The sequence below is a fragment of the Myxine glutinosa genome, chromosome 7, assembly GCF_964187855.1.
Source record: "Myxine glutinosa chromosome 7, kmMyxGlut1.1, whole genome shotgun sequence".
NCBI lineage: Eukaryota > Metazoa > Chordata > Myxini > Myxiniformes > Myxinidae > Myxine > Myxine glutinosa.
The window spans coordinates 27,777,186-27,792,546 of NC_136267.1; the positions used below are offsets into that span (position 1 = coordinate 27,777,186).

At 45.1% G+C, this 15,361-nt stretch overlaps 1 protein-coding gene across 4 annotated transcripts in view; it reads right to left on the bottom strand.

Annotated features, from left to right (window-relative positions):
* The window catches only part of LOC137416877 (semaphorin-6A), a 727,420-nt gene that overhangs the window by 519,399 nt on the left and 192,660 nt on the right, over positions 1-15,361 (bottom strand). For all 4 annotated transcript variants that reach the window (XM_078781382.1, XM_078781383.1, XM_078781381.1 and 1 more), the window contains exon 4: positions 7,805-7,982. In XM_078781382.1, coding sequence (XP_078637508.1) covers positions 7,805-7,913 — 109 coding nt within the window. In that variant the 5' untranslated portion in view covers positions 7,914-7,982. The remainder of the gene's footprint in view (positions 1-7,804; positions 7,983-15,361) is intronic.

Here is a 15,361-nt window from a genome sequence, read left to right on the forward strand (position 1 = left end):
TTTGTGAAAAGAACCATGTCACTGATTGTCTGTCGCAGCAAGAAGTCAACAACAGGATTATATCACAAGTGGCGTGGCAAAATGTACGGACAGGTGCATTTGATGATTGGCTTCACAGTCGGGTATACAAGGGTTGTTGCGTTCTGTATTAGTGGAAAACAACTGCTGCACGTCTCCAAAAGTTATTGCCGCTTCCTCTGGAGATGGTCCATCAACTCGACAATGCTGTTTGTCATGGAGTGGTGGCTTTACGAAATTACGGCATGAAACAGCGTGCTATTGCTCGGCAGTATGGCATCACTCAAGGTCAGGTGTCAAAGAACCTGAAACGAAATGCTCAGAGGGGTTTCCCTACTTCAATACCGAGGCCAGGACGTCCCCGCAGAACCACAAGGAGGGATGATCGCCAGCTGCACCGGTTAGTCCCGCAATGGCCGTACCAATTCAGCTAATCAGCTTAGGGCTGAGTGGCAGCAACTGACAAATGTGCCTGTATCCAGAAGGCTAGTCAACAAACGACTGGTTCAAGCAGGCTATCATGCCAGGCGTCCCCTGAGAAAGCCACGCCTGACCAGACAACACCGCCAGCGCCGATTGCAGTGGGCCAGAGAGCACCATCAATGCAGCCAGGACACTGGAATCACGTGATCTTCAGTGACGAGTCTAGATTTCTGGTCTATTGTCAAGATGGCCGCGTCCGAGTGTGCAGACAAGTGCATGAAGCCGACAACAAAGATTGTACAGTGCCAAGAGTCCAAGCTGGAGGTGGTGGGGTGACCGTTTGGGCTGCTTTTCATGCAGGGGGCAAAACTGACCTGGTTGTTCTGAATGGAAACCTGAACCAGTTCAAGTACATGGCCATTCTGGAAGAAACATTGCTTCCATTTGCTCGTGCAGCCTTTCGAGGAAACTTTGTCTTCCAAGATGACAATGCACGGCCTCATCGTGCTCGCATGATCCAACACTTTCTTGCTGACCGTGGTGTAGAGCATATGGAGTGGCCTGCCATGTCCCCGGATATGAATCCGATCGAGAACTTGTGGGCAGAATTAACGCGTCAAATCGACCACTTGGACCAGCAGCCGACCTCTGTGCGTGAATTGCAGCAGGCTATTGTCACTGCATGGCAAGCGATTCCTGTCCAAACCTTGGCAAATCTCGTGAACAGCATGCCTCAACGTGTACGTGCTTTCCTGAATGCTCGTGGGGGTTACACGAAGTACTGAATTGTAATTTTACTGTCCGTAATCCCAGTCGTAATTTAACTTTTGTTTTTGTTAAAAAAAATTTTGGCTAATGTGCAAAATAAAGAGATACTTCTGGAAAAAGTACAGAAGTTTAACACAGTACTGTCCATTAATTGTGTTCGATATCAGTTTACATCACTTTCAAGGATCAATTTATTTGTTTCGAAATGTCAAATGTGGTTTTTGTTTCTTTTAAAGGTCACATTAACAAAATCTAGAATAATTTCAACATAATTCCAATGAACTTTTGGTTCGAAGACATCTTGAAAAGTAAGTCCACCCCCACAAGAAGAATATTCCATATTAAATGAAAAGTATATATATATATATATATATATATATATATATATATATATATATATATATGTATATGTATATGTATATATATATATGTATATATATATATATATGTATATATATATATATATATATATATATATATATATATATATATATATACATACATATATATATATCTCTGTCGTTCCTTTTGTTATGTTGCATCCTGAACCGTTCTGTATTCTAGCGCTCCGACAAGCCTTGACTGTATACAAAAAACAGCAACAACCAGCAACAACAAAAACTATTTCAAATTTTTTTTGCCTGTAACTAGCTTGGCTTCCAGAAACCAAGAATCCAAATCCTAAACACCACTCTTTTCAATCATATTAAAATCCACAATCTGATGGATTCTAATTCAGTGGATATTTAAAATTTAATAAATGAACAGGACTATAACTAATTAATTGACATATGTGGGAAAATTACACGCCCAGGCCATGAATTGAACCCAGGTCCTCTGGTGAACCGCACCAATGCTCTGCCAACTGAGCTATCTGGGCGACCCCGACCAAGCATGCAATTTCCCCACATAACTCGTAGAATGATACGGTTCACCAGAGGACCTGGGTTCGATTTCTGGTCTGGGCGTGTAATTTTCCCACATATGTCAATTAAATATTTTCAACTGGAAATAAAGGAAAACAAGAGAAACGTCACCTTTTGAAATTGAAAAAAAAAAAAATTGTAAATTTGAGAAACATTACTTGATGAGCTGAAATCAGAGGTTTGAAGAAATTAATTGCTGTAAGCCAAGAGCGAACAAAGATAGAGATTCCACGTATGGACTTTTCTGTACAACAGAAGCTTCCACACAGTGGCACAATACTTCGAGATGGATTTCCGTTTCCAACCAATAATCCAACCTGTACCTTCCAAAGATATAAAACTAAAACAGCAAGTTCAACCAGATGAATTAAATATAAATTGTGACGTGTTATAATCTCCATTTATAAGTGACCCCTAAACTATCGTGATTCAATTGTTCAATTTATAGAATAGTTTGACTCAATATTACCAAAACGGATTCAACCGCTCCATGTAATTTCAACTAGATGTTTTTGATTATCTCTGGAGTCGGATGATGACCTAATTTTTTCAAGCAATTCACCAACTTGAAGGATAATGAATAAGATAGTTTGAAGGTAATTGTTGATAAATTAGATACTGGATGCTTATATAAAGATGATAGAGCGATCGTTGGCTGGAACCAAAAATAATATGATACGGTAAAAAACAAATGATACGTTCTTTACCAAAGATAGCTTTCTCGGAATATAACCATTTTCAGTGTGGAATAAACTTAGTTTCTCTCCTCATTGATAGCAAAGGCATTGTCTGTGTCATATGTTACGAGCTGTGGGAATGAAGAATTATTCCTTCCACCACTGAAGATGGACGGAGGTTATCTTTTCACCCGTGTGGCCTTGTCTGTCGGGCTGTGAGCAGGATATCTCAAATAGTTATGGATGGATTCGGGCCATACTTGGAGGGCAGGTTGGGTGTGCGACAGGGACTAACTGATTCGATTTTGGTGAAGATCTGCATCCAGACCCGAATTTTTTTTTTAAGTGATTCTTCATCATTGAGAGATGGTGCCAAAAACAATAGATAGCACGATATTTCCAAATGTTGTGGACAGGTTATGCCAAAATTAGGTGGATGGGTGACAAGACCAAGCAGATGAGATTTTTGGTTTCCGGTCCGAATCTACATTTGGCCTATCAGTGGATACAAACCGTAGACGTTTGCCAGCCGAAAAGACCGTCTGGAAACCCCTCCTTTATCTGCTTTTTAACAATTCTATTGAGGAAGTTCAGTCATTCAGACTCCTGGGTCTCACGAACAGCCATGATCTTTCTTGGGTAAACCACATTTCATAGTTGGCCTCCAAAGCCAGCCGCTGACTGGGAATCCTCCGTCGTACAAATTCCTTCCTTGGCAGAGCTGAACTCCTATTCACCAACAATGCCTTTGTCTGCAGTTTGATGGAGTACTGCTCTCCCCTCTGGGTTGGCTCTCCTGCCTCACATCTTGCTCAGCTTGACGCCATGGAAACCAAGGCCTTCAAGATCATTGGAATATCGTGCGACGAAGTTGAGTCTATGGGATAATTTTCACTTCGCCATTGCAGACAGTTCGGTGGTTTGTCTGTCTTCTACCACCTCCTTTCTGGTCTTGCACCCTCTGCTCTTTCTGTCCTTTGTCCCCTCCACCCCTCCCAGGTGTCTGCAGGGCTCACGCAGTCCACCATCAACCCCCTTCTGTTGAAACTACCTAAATCCAGATCACTGTTCATCTCCACTCATTTGTTCCTCTTTTTCCTGTCTGTGGAATCAACTTCCACATCCTCTTCAATCTCGTTCTTCCTTCCAGGACTTCAAGACAACTGTGCACCACCATCTCAGATCGTTCCCAATCCAAAACCATGATATTTTTCACCCCGTTAATCCCACCCAAATCACTCCTCCTTCCAATTTTCCAGTTTACCCTCCTTGGAGTTTCCTTCTGTGCCCAACTTGTCAACCACATACATATGTGAGTTGCATCCTGTTTTTAGCTGTTACATCCTTATCCATTCAGTGTACTCGCTCTTCCACGGGCCTTGACTATGCATACAAAAAATATATATATTCAGCCTGTTGGAGGTATGCACTCTACCGAGTGCCATTTTAGTTTCCATTGAAATCGGTGGACCAGGAAAAGGGTGCGTATGTCGGCAATTACCAGACATGAAACCAATTTTGTTTGATTCAGGCATGTCTAATCTATTTATCCACAGCAATAACATTTTTTGTGCATTCTAAATCAAGTCTTGTATGAGAGCTAACAAATAGAACATATAATAAATGGAGCGGGAGACAAGAGGGAAAGAGAGAGGAAAGTACAACAACAGTAGAGAACAGGGACATCAGGAGATCTGTGGAAGAGAGGGGCTGGGATGGGGGACACTGGATAAACTAGATGGACACTAATGGGGATTTCAGGAAGGAAAATGGAATTTGAAGGAGGTACATTTGGGGTGGATTAATGGGGTGGATGGAATCTTGTTGTGGATTTCTTTCTTTCTTTCTTTCTTGTTGTTGTTGTTGTGGTTGGATGGTGGATTCTTGTTGACCAAAGATCAAGGTTTTGGATGGGGGAAGATCCAAAACATTCCCACAGAAATACGTTTTAGCACTTAGTAACCCTGTATATACAAAACCAACAACTGATATGTTTCACTCGTAACGAAGAAGCTGCAGAACTTCAGAGAGAACAGAAGGACTCGATATGTCCAGAGAGCCTGGTGTTGGCTTCGCGGTTAGGGTGCAGGCTTGGGATCCTAGGATCCTGGGTTTGAATCCCGGTCGATCGCTGAATTAACGCCAGGGGGGGTTGACTCACCCTGTCATCCTTCCGAGGTCCGCAAATTGAGTACCAGTTCACTGGTAATTCTCTGTGTGTCGCAAGAGGCGACCAACAGGGTTGGCGGCAGGAAGGGCATCCGACCATAAAACATTGCTTCAAAAAGGGGACCACGGTGCCCGAAAAAGGCCAACCCCTGCTCTGTGGGGAAAAATGGCCTCTAAAGGTGGTTCACTCAGCTGTAAGAAAATGGAGAAAACTGCATCTACCTCCCCTTCCCCAACAATACTTGCGAGCTAACTGCTATGTTGAAAAAATCCTGACTATTTTATACATCTTGTTGACCATTGTTGATGAAAGCGCTGCACCATCTGTACACAACCTGGCACCACCCGTCTTTGGGACATTTCCAACGACCAGCTTCGGAGCCTCAGACATCTTGTAGTGGTGATAATGAGGGCGTCTTTATTTGGCCTCATCACAGTTTTGGATCGGAGTACATTTGGCAAACCGGTTTCTTTCATTTTCTCAATCATTGGTATCACATTGTATGTGGTTGATTAATCAGGGTGGTTCTGCACAGGATTCTGGTGCCAGATAAAACTTCAAGATATAAGAGGCCATCTATCTATTATTTATGCAAATATGGTGACCCATCCGCTCTCCCAACGCCAAATAGGCCATACATGCCGTTTCCTATAGTCCTCTCCCCTCCTTTCGCTCTCTTATAATCCTGGCCTTGACCTTCACTCTTAATTTGTTCATTTAGGTAAGAAAATCCGTGAATCAGAATTCAAACATTAACGTGAGGGATGCAAGTCAGATGGAATTTTGAAAACTAATTAATCATCATTATCATCATATTTTTTGAGTCAGCAACTCTTGCTATTTCTTTACAAATGTTTTATGCTCCATTAAGCCAAAGACCAAAAGATCGGAGACAATCACAAACGACTCACAAACCAGCTGAGCAAACATTTGAGTGAAGATTAGTATTTAAGAATTTGGCCAAGGGACCAGCACACAATGGCCTAAACTTCTGAAAGCCATCATGGGATCTTTGACATCCACGAGAAACTATTGGCAGATGGGACAGCAAAAAAAGGATGGTGCGCTCGATAATGCAAGGCCCCGCCTGTTAAGCATCAGGATGACAGCTAATAGTTACCTCTGCCACTGAAGGTGGATGGAGGTTATGGTTTCACCTCTGTCTGTCTGTCTTTGAGGAGGATATCTCAAAAAGTTGTGGACAGATTCTGACGAAATTTGCTGGGTATTCAGATCCGGATCCGGATAAGAGAAAATTAAAGTGATTCTTCAGTAATGAGTGACAGGGCCAAAAATGATATCTCAAAAAGTCAAGGATTCATCCGCAGCTTTATGGAGTACTGCTCTCCCCTCTGGGCTGGCTCCACTGCCTCGCATCTTGCTCAGCTTGATGATGTGGAAACCAAGGCCTTTAAAATAACCCAGAGTGGGCTGATGGTCATCTCTTGAGGTTGTAGTTCAGACCTCTGCTGATTTGGGAGGACCCCTCTATAAACCTCACCTGATCCCCTGGGAGGCCACCTGATATGAAATCGAAAAATCTAAGACTGACGATCCTGCGGACCATAAAGTAGAAGTGCTGTATCAGGTTTCAGAGCAGTCAGTTGGTAAATAAGGGATGAGTATGGATCCAAAGTTTCAGGGGTAACCCCCACAACTCCCCCCCCCCCCCTCCCGCCCCTGCCCTGGGAGCTGTTTTATCCGAATTCGAAAGATACGAAAACGAAAAATCCAAGACTGAGCGATCCTGCGGACCATCAATTAAAAGGGGTGTATTGGGTTTCAGAGCAACCGGTTGGTAAATAAGCAGGCTGGCAGCTTAAAGCTGGACTAAAATTGGAACATAAGATAAACGGGCCAGAGATGAGTGCACCTACTTTTCATCTATCGACCAGTCCAAGGCCCATACGTAGAAATTCGTTTAATCATTAGTTATGATTGCGTGGGAGATCTAAATGCTTTGTACTTTTGGGTATTGGTAGTTGATATTCTAATGTTGTAAGGCCAGGCTTATGACTCATAGGGGGGGGGGGGGGGGCATACTTATATTGGGGACAAACCTCCATCTCTTCTCATCCTCCCAGAAACCTGACATGTGTCTTCTCCCACATCGTAAAAACATCACAGCTTGATTAAACGAAGCTTTAAAAGGAAGGTATCCATTATTAGTACTAGCAACGGTACCCGCCCTAAGGGCGGGGCTTCAATTGGGAGGCCCAAATGAAAAGGCAAAATATCAGAAGGCTTTTTTTATTTTAAACGATTCATATAAACATCCGTTGAATCATATCACACGCAAGTCATCAAAATCTAAACAGTACATGGTGCCCATTTTGAAAAAAGATTTAATTCTGCAAAACGGAAGCGGCCGCTACACGTCTTTCTCAGTCGCACGTTTATGTGTGAAGAGTGAGCGCCGAATCTGTAACACGGAAGCGGCCGCTACAACTGTTTCTCAGTCGCTTTGCACACGCTGCCGTGTTACTTCGGAGCGGCACGTTTATATAGAAAGAGTTCGTCAGGAGTCGATCTACTCTCTCCTGGTATGTAGAATTTCAACAAAAGCCACATTACTGTTCATATCGGTAAATATTATTCTATAGTTTTTGGAAAAACTGGAAAATTGGAAAACTTGGAAAATTTTGAAAAAATGTAAAAACAATATAGCCTATTTTACTCCCAGGGGTCCCGGGAATACCCACCCAAAATATCGTTGAGCCGTTTTTGCGGTACCTTTGAACGGACGGACGGACATTTGGTGAATTATAGTAAGATTAACTGATATGGCGTTATGTGTTTGGTGTGTGCTTCTGTCAACTTACAGTCATTATTCACAAGACTGATGGGTTGTGGGTCATTTGGGAAGGCAAAGATCAATGAACAGCCGAAGGCAAGCAGGAGCAGCAGCTGGGGGGCTCTCTTTGACTGCATCCTCACCAACCACCCCAACTTTGCATGCCACTGCCACCTTCACTGCTTCCACCACCCACGCAGCCACCCCTAATGACAAAAACAACAACGCCCACAGTCTTTGCTGTCCATCACATCATAACATTGCTGTAGTTCCTGAAGTAATCCGGGTTAAAAGGCTCTTTTTCAGGCCTCAACTTAAAAGGTCTTAATTTAAATTCATGTTTCACTTTGGTACACAATATGCATGAAATGACCGAAAGGTAAATTAGCAATAAGGTTAATATCCGAGTGCCGAGACGCAATCGACAAGCAACTTATCAAATGCCTTTTTCATACTCGATCTCAGCAAGTGGGAAAGAGATCTGCCTGGTGAGCTGAAGGAATGTACTGGATTGTTACACACAGAGACCCAATTTGTATGCATCACCTTCACGGAATCCCCATTGGCATCCGATCCACGTGCCACCGTCCATCCTGCCGGATCATCGGTGGATAGTCCACAAACGAGTGGAAGCACGGCAAGGAGAACACACACAAAATTCCAATGAGGAGGATGAGGATGCGGACACCGACCAGAAAATGAAACAAATGCAAAAAGCTGCAAAGCTTGAGGCAAAAGGCAAAGAGAAACTTGCACCGAGAAGCAGACCTAAAAAAAACCCCAACAACAACATCTGTGGCTCGAAGCAAAAATAAATACAAAACAAGCTGATACATGAACAGCGAGTGTGATGGTAACTGCTTTGAGTGCACTTCTTCTCGAGGTCAAAGATGGAGCTGAAAAGAATGCAAAAAGCCATCCATGCACGGACCGTTTCATCCGCAGCGCACACGCTCCCTAACAAAGCAGGCCGCCTCGTCACCTCCCTCGGTGCCGAGGGGCCCACATCGAAGCGAGCGACAATTCCCAGTCACAGATTCCCAAACAATGCAGCCCAGAGGAAAAACAAAATGAGGGGCAACAACACACACGTAACATTACATGTCACAATTCAAACATTTCATGGTAAGTGGGTTGTAATAATATATTTATATGCTTTTCAATCTTCTTCTGTATTTCCCTTACTAAATAACCATTATTGTGATAATAAGGGATAATCTAAAGATAATAAAACTTAAGGATTAAAAGGTGAGTGATATCTGCCGTAAACACAAGCTGCTGCCATTCGGGGCTTTATACCCTTTGCTGGAACAAATGAGAGACAGGAAACCGGAAGTGGTTGATGTGTATATATATATATTAGCCGGCGAAGCCGGTGTTGTCAATAAACGAGTACGTATTATGTTGAAAACCTGATTATGCCTTGGCTCGAGAATCCGAAGCGCAGTGGGAGCAGCCATATTGCGGAGGCAGAAGTATGCATAACAAATTTGAAACGTTCATTAGGAGTTTATTTCACCCGTCGTCGTTTGATTCACAATCTTATGCACCTCCGATGTATTAATAAAATAATTTAAGACCAACATCGGCCCGCACGGGCCTGGTTATCTTCAACAAAACGCGTCACCAAACACCGGACCCAATGAGAGTCGAGCATTTGCAAAAATATTTCCAAAATGAAAGCGCTCAATGGTGGGCGCCATCGGCCGGATGCGGAAGTTTGCATAAAACAATTGCGAAAAAGTTCAATAGGAGTTTGTTTCACCCGTCGTTCTTTGATTCACAATCTAATGAAACCTCTCATTAGTAATTAAAATACGTTAAGACCAACCTCGTTATCTTCAACGAAAATCGTCATCAAACACCAGAACCAATGAGATTCGAGCATTTGGGAAAAAAAAATTTTTTAATATTATTACGCGTTTCGGAGGGTGAAAACGGCGTCAAATATTCTAACATTAAACAAAAAATAATAATAACCACCTTTAGAGGCCATTTTTCCCCACAAGCGAGGGTTGGCCTTTTTCGGGAACCGTGGTTGTTGTTGTTTTTTGGTCCCCTTTTTGAAGCAATGTTTTACGGCCGGATGCCCTTCCTGACGCCAACCCTTTTTGCCGCCTTTAGCGACAAACAGGGAATTACCAGTGAACTGGTACTCAATTAGCCGACCTCGGAAGGATGACAGGCTGAGTCAACCCCCCTGGCGTTAATTCAGCGATCGACCGGGATTCGAACCCAGGATCCTGGGATCCTAAGCCGGCACCCTAGCCGCTAGCCCAACACCAGGGTTTATTCTAACATTGACGAAGAATTATTTTTTAGAAATCTCGCGGCCGTACGGGATAGTTTTTCACGGCCAGAAATACGGTATAAGCGGTTTACATATTTAGTTTAGAAATACGGATCGTTTTTCACGGCCGGAAATATCCGAAGTTGACACGGAATTCACCGAATTAATCACTGCAAGCTAACTTCTTCTGGTGGAGGAAGCTGCCGTGCCCGGAGAGTCAGAGAACCAGCCCTGGCGCCTGACAGCGACTGAAGTTAGAAGACGACACACATACTGTGAAAACGTATGTTAAGCCCAGTTAAAAATAGGCCCTAAGCTAGCACATCGTATAGTTACTTCCTTAAGCTTCTTGTGACATTTATTGTATGCAGGTATTGCCATTGGGGAGGACTGTCTGCTCTTCTCTTTTACCAAGTCTTACCAGGTACGGTACCTACTACACCTACCTACTACCTACCTACCTACTACCAACTACCTAACCTACTGATGCCATGGTGATGGGTAAAATAGTGGCAAGAGGCTTTGGCTTCGCCGGCTCATTGCGGCTTTGCAGTCGGTACTAGTAAGATGACACCACTCCCTGCCATTCACACCATAAAGTATGTTATGTTTCAAACGTTATGTAAAGTTCGACATCTCATCTGCCAGCACACTTAATTAGGAACCTCAAAAATATATCGATGTGTATTTCACAAAATGTAGGCCATCCTAGGCTGACAATAGTCAGGTTATAAATTCCTGCCTCATGATGTCGCAGCATTAATCATCATTCTTGTCAGTTTCCCTGTTTCATTAGGAAGTGGTTCCTGATGCTGAGACAGTCATCGAAATCCCTCACACCGAGGCCAATATGCTCTTCAGCCATCATCGTTTTGATTGGATAACTTATTGTTGTTATAGTTGTTGTTGTTGTATATCCCCAGACAGTTATTTCGAACAAGCCTACTGCACGGAGACAACCGATCGATCGCGCAGGAATGACCCAGATATCCTCCACATGAAGGATGGAGTACCCCCTCCTTCATGAAGTCAGGGCCACGACAGAGTGACAGAGAGAGAGTGAGGGAGAGGGAGAGGGAGAGAGTGAGGGAGAAAGAGAGAGAGTGAGGGAGAGGGAGAGAGTGAGGGAGAAAGAGAGAGAGTGAGGGAGAGGGAGAGAGTGAGGGAGAAAGAGAGAGAGGGAGAGAGAGTGAGGAAGAGAGAGTGAGGGAGAGAGAGTGAGGGAGAGAGAGTGAGGGAGAGAGAGTGAGGAAGAGAGAGTGAGGCAGAGAGTGAGGGAGAGAGTGAGGGAGAGAGTGAGGGAGTGAGGGAGAGAGAGTGAGGAAGAGAGAGTGAGGAAGAGAGTGAGGGAGAGGGAGAGAGAGTGAGGGAGAGAGAGAGTGAGGGAGAGAGAGTGAGGAAGAGGGAGAGGGACAGAGTGAGGGGGAGAGAGAGAGTGAGGGGAGAGAGTGAGGAAGAGGGAGAGAGAGTGAGGGAGAGAGAGAGTGAGGGAGAGAGAGTGAGGAAGAGGGAGAGGGACAGAGTGAGGGGGAGAGAGAGAGTGAGGGGAGAGAGTGAGGGAGAGGGAGAGTGAGGGAGAGAGAGTGAGGAAGAGGGAGTGAGGGAGAGAGTGAGGAAGAGGGAGAGAGTGAGGGAGAGAGAGAGAGAGTGAGGGAGAGAGAGAGAGAGTGAGGGAGAGAGAGTGAGGAAGAGGGAGAGAGAGTGAGGGAGAGAGTGAGAGAGTGAGGGAGAGAGTGAGGGAGAGAGTGAGGGAGAGAGTGAGGGAGAGAGTGAGGGAGAGGGAGAGAGTGAGGGAGAGAGGAGAGAGAGAGGAGAGAGAGAGAGAGGAGAGAGAGAGAGAGGAATAGAGAGAGAGGAGAGAGAGAGAGAGAGGAGAGAGAGAGAGAGGAGAGAGAGAGAGAGGAGAGAGAGAGAGAGAGGAGAGAGAGAGAGAGAGGAGAGAGAGAGAGAGGAGAGAGAGAAGAGAGAGAGAGGAGAGTGAGAAGAGAGAGAGAGGAGAGAGAGAAGAGAGAGAGAGGAGAGAGAGAAGAGAGAGAGGAGAGAGGAGAGAGGAGAGAGAGAGAGAGAGAGACAAGAGGGAAATGGCCGGTCCATGGGGTCCGATCGGCACTCTGACCGTGACTACGTTGCTCTGACAAATCTGGGCAACAGGGAAGAATGGGGAAGATTTAGCCCCTGACCTGCTTTGGGAGGTACAACCACCACGAAGAGGCATCCCTAATAGTTGTTGTTGTTGCTGTTAATGGTGGGTGTAGCCAATCATGCGGTGAAAGGCAACATTGTGATGTTACTCTCTTCAGCAAAAGCAATAAGGCAGTTGTTGGTACGAAGAGTTTGTTGATAATAAAGTTTGCAACATGGATTATTTTCAGTATCATATCTTAAGTAACAGATATACAACAATTATAGCTGCAGACATTAATAATCATCTATGTGACCGAAGGTGGACTGAGGTTATGTTTTCACCCCTGTCTATCTGTTTGTCTGTCTGAGAGCAGGATATCTCAACAAGTTGAGGACAGTTTCGGATGAAAGTTGGTGGATGATTTGGGTGGGTGACAAGAACAAGCCGATTCGATTTTGGTTCAGATGCAGATGCCTATCAGTGGGATACAAAACGTAAACTGTTCAGCCTGGTGTTGGCTTAGCGGTTAGGGTGCAGTCTTGGGATCCTAGGATCCTGGGTTCGAATCCCGGTCGATCGCTGAATGTCGGTGTTGGCTTAGCGGTTAGGGTGCAGGCTTGGGATCCTAGGATCCTGGGTTCGAATCCCGGTCGATCGCTGAATGTCGGTGTTGGCTTAACGGTTAGGGTGCCGGCTTGGGATCCTCGGATCCTGGGTTCGAATCCCGGTCGATCGCTGAATGTCGGTGTTGGCTTAGCGGTTAGGGTGCCGTCTTGGGATCCTAGGATCATGGGTTCGAATCCCGGTCGACCGCTGAATGTCGGTGTTGGCTTAGCGGTTAGGGTGCAGGCTTGGGATCCAAGGATCCTGGGTTCGAATCCCGGTCGATCGCTGAATGTCGGTGTTGGCTTAGCGGTTAGGGTGCCGGCTTGGGATCCTCGGATCCTGGGTTCGAATCCCGGTCGATCGCTGAATGTCGGTGTTGGCTTAGCGGTTAGGGTGCAGGCTTGGGATCCTAGGATCCTGGGTTCGAATCCTGGTCGATCGCTGAATGTCGGTGTTGGCTTAGCGGTTTGGGTGCAGGCTTGGGATCCTAGGATCCTGGGTTCGAATCCCGGTCGATCGCTGAATTATCACCCGGGGGGTTGACTCAGCCTGTCATCCTTCTGAGGTCGGCAAATTGAGTACCAGCTTGCTGGGATGAATGTGAAGGTGTGTACCCTGGTTTAGAATAGGTACACCGTATCCCTGCGCATCGTAAGAGGCGACCAAGGGTTGGCGTCAGGAAGGGCATCCGGCCATAAAAACATTGCCTCAAACAGGGAACCATGATGGTCATGGGGCCCGCAAGGCTAACCCCCGCTCCAGCGGGGAAAATGGCCTTAAAACGATCATTCATTCATTCCTGGTGGTGTGAGCTCTACCGAGTACCTGCTACAATCTGAAAACACCAACACTCATTTTTTGTACAAGGTGTAAGGTGCATAATGGAACTGCCACTCACACATACATGGACATACTGATGAGACAAACACTTAACACAGCCACTCAGCTTGGGGGACGTGCCGTCACTTCCCACAATAATCTAGGTACCAGCGACGTCACAAAAATGGCGTCACAAAAAAGCATTTACGAAGGAGGCACCTCCTCCTCCCCATGGATGCACAAGCGATGAGGATTGTCCGTGCTCTATGCTTTTAAATACTGAACGTCAAGCAAGGAAGCAGCACATATAATCTATAATGTCTTTGGTATGACTCAGCCAGGGTTTAGAACCGACGACCTCAGACTCGGAGCGGACAGTCTAACTCGGAGCGGACAGACAGTCCACAGAGTCTGACATGTTTGGAAAACGAGTGTGCATTGTGCATTGTGCATGTTTGACATTGAAAAAATGACTTTGCTCACTTTTTTGGATAAATGGTCTCCAAAAAAAAGTTTTTAATCTGAATTTGTATAGAAAATGATCGCCATAAATGTCATGTGTTTATCGAGTAGAATTCTTGTTTTATGCAGCGGAAACATGTTCTAGCAGACAATTATATTCCGTGATAGATTGAGCTGAATCTCATCGCCGAGAGAGACTCCCTACACATATGCTCCGAGTATCTTTTTTAGGATAAGCATGAGTTTACTCCCACATCAGCTGATTTTCTGTACATTTACAGTTCTGTTTGTTCAATATCAGCTGTCACAAAACCAAAGGTCATTTTATCCGGGCGATGTCCAACCAGCAGTAGTTCATAGACCAAATTCGTGTTTTTTTGTTATTTTTGTATACTAAGTCGAGTAGCCTGGTGTTGGCTTAGCGGTTTGGGTGCTGACTTGGGATCCATGGATCCTGGGTTCGAATCCTGGTCGATCGCTGAATTAACGCCAGGGGGGTTGACTCAGCCTGTCATCCTTCCGAGGTCGGCAAATTGAGTACCTGGTCACTGGTAATTCCCTGCGTGTCGCAAGGGGCGACTAACAGGGCTGGCGGCAGGAAGGGCATCCGGCCATAAAACATCGCTTCAAAAAGGGGACCACGGTGCCCGAAAAAGGACCAACCCATGCTCTGCGGGGAAAAATGGCCTCTAAAGGTGGTTCTTATTCTTCTTTTGGTATACTAAGTCGAGGCTCATGTAACAACTAACACATAGAACATATAATAAAGGGAGTGGGAGACAAGGGGGGAGAGAGAGGGAAGCACAACAATAGTAGAAAACAGGGACATCGGGAGATCTGTGGAACGGAGATGGCTGGGGCGGGGTACACAGGATACACAGGATAAACAGGATAACACTACAAGGACTTTCAACTCCGATGACTCCATATACAAAGGTCTCTAAACATTGACACTCCGTTATCCTCTCACTGGTGATTACTCTTCTTCATCTGTGGAGAATCTAACGACCACAAACCCAGCTAGATTGGTGTTCGTTCAGATACTTCCGGACATGTTCCAGCAACGAACTTGTTTTGTGAAATAACTTCACTCGCATCAAAACACTTTCATCCACGCACTTGCATTTAAAAAGTGCGTTTCATTTACAACACATATCTCCCCAAAATGGCAAACCGTTCTTCATCGATCTGGATGTCAAACTTTTTCCCAAACTTGTCCAGCTCCTCAGCTCCTCGAGGCCCTTAGGGCCATGCGTCAGTAAAAGTGGGCATCTGTTTTGCAG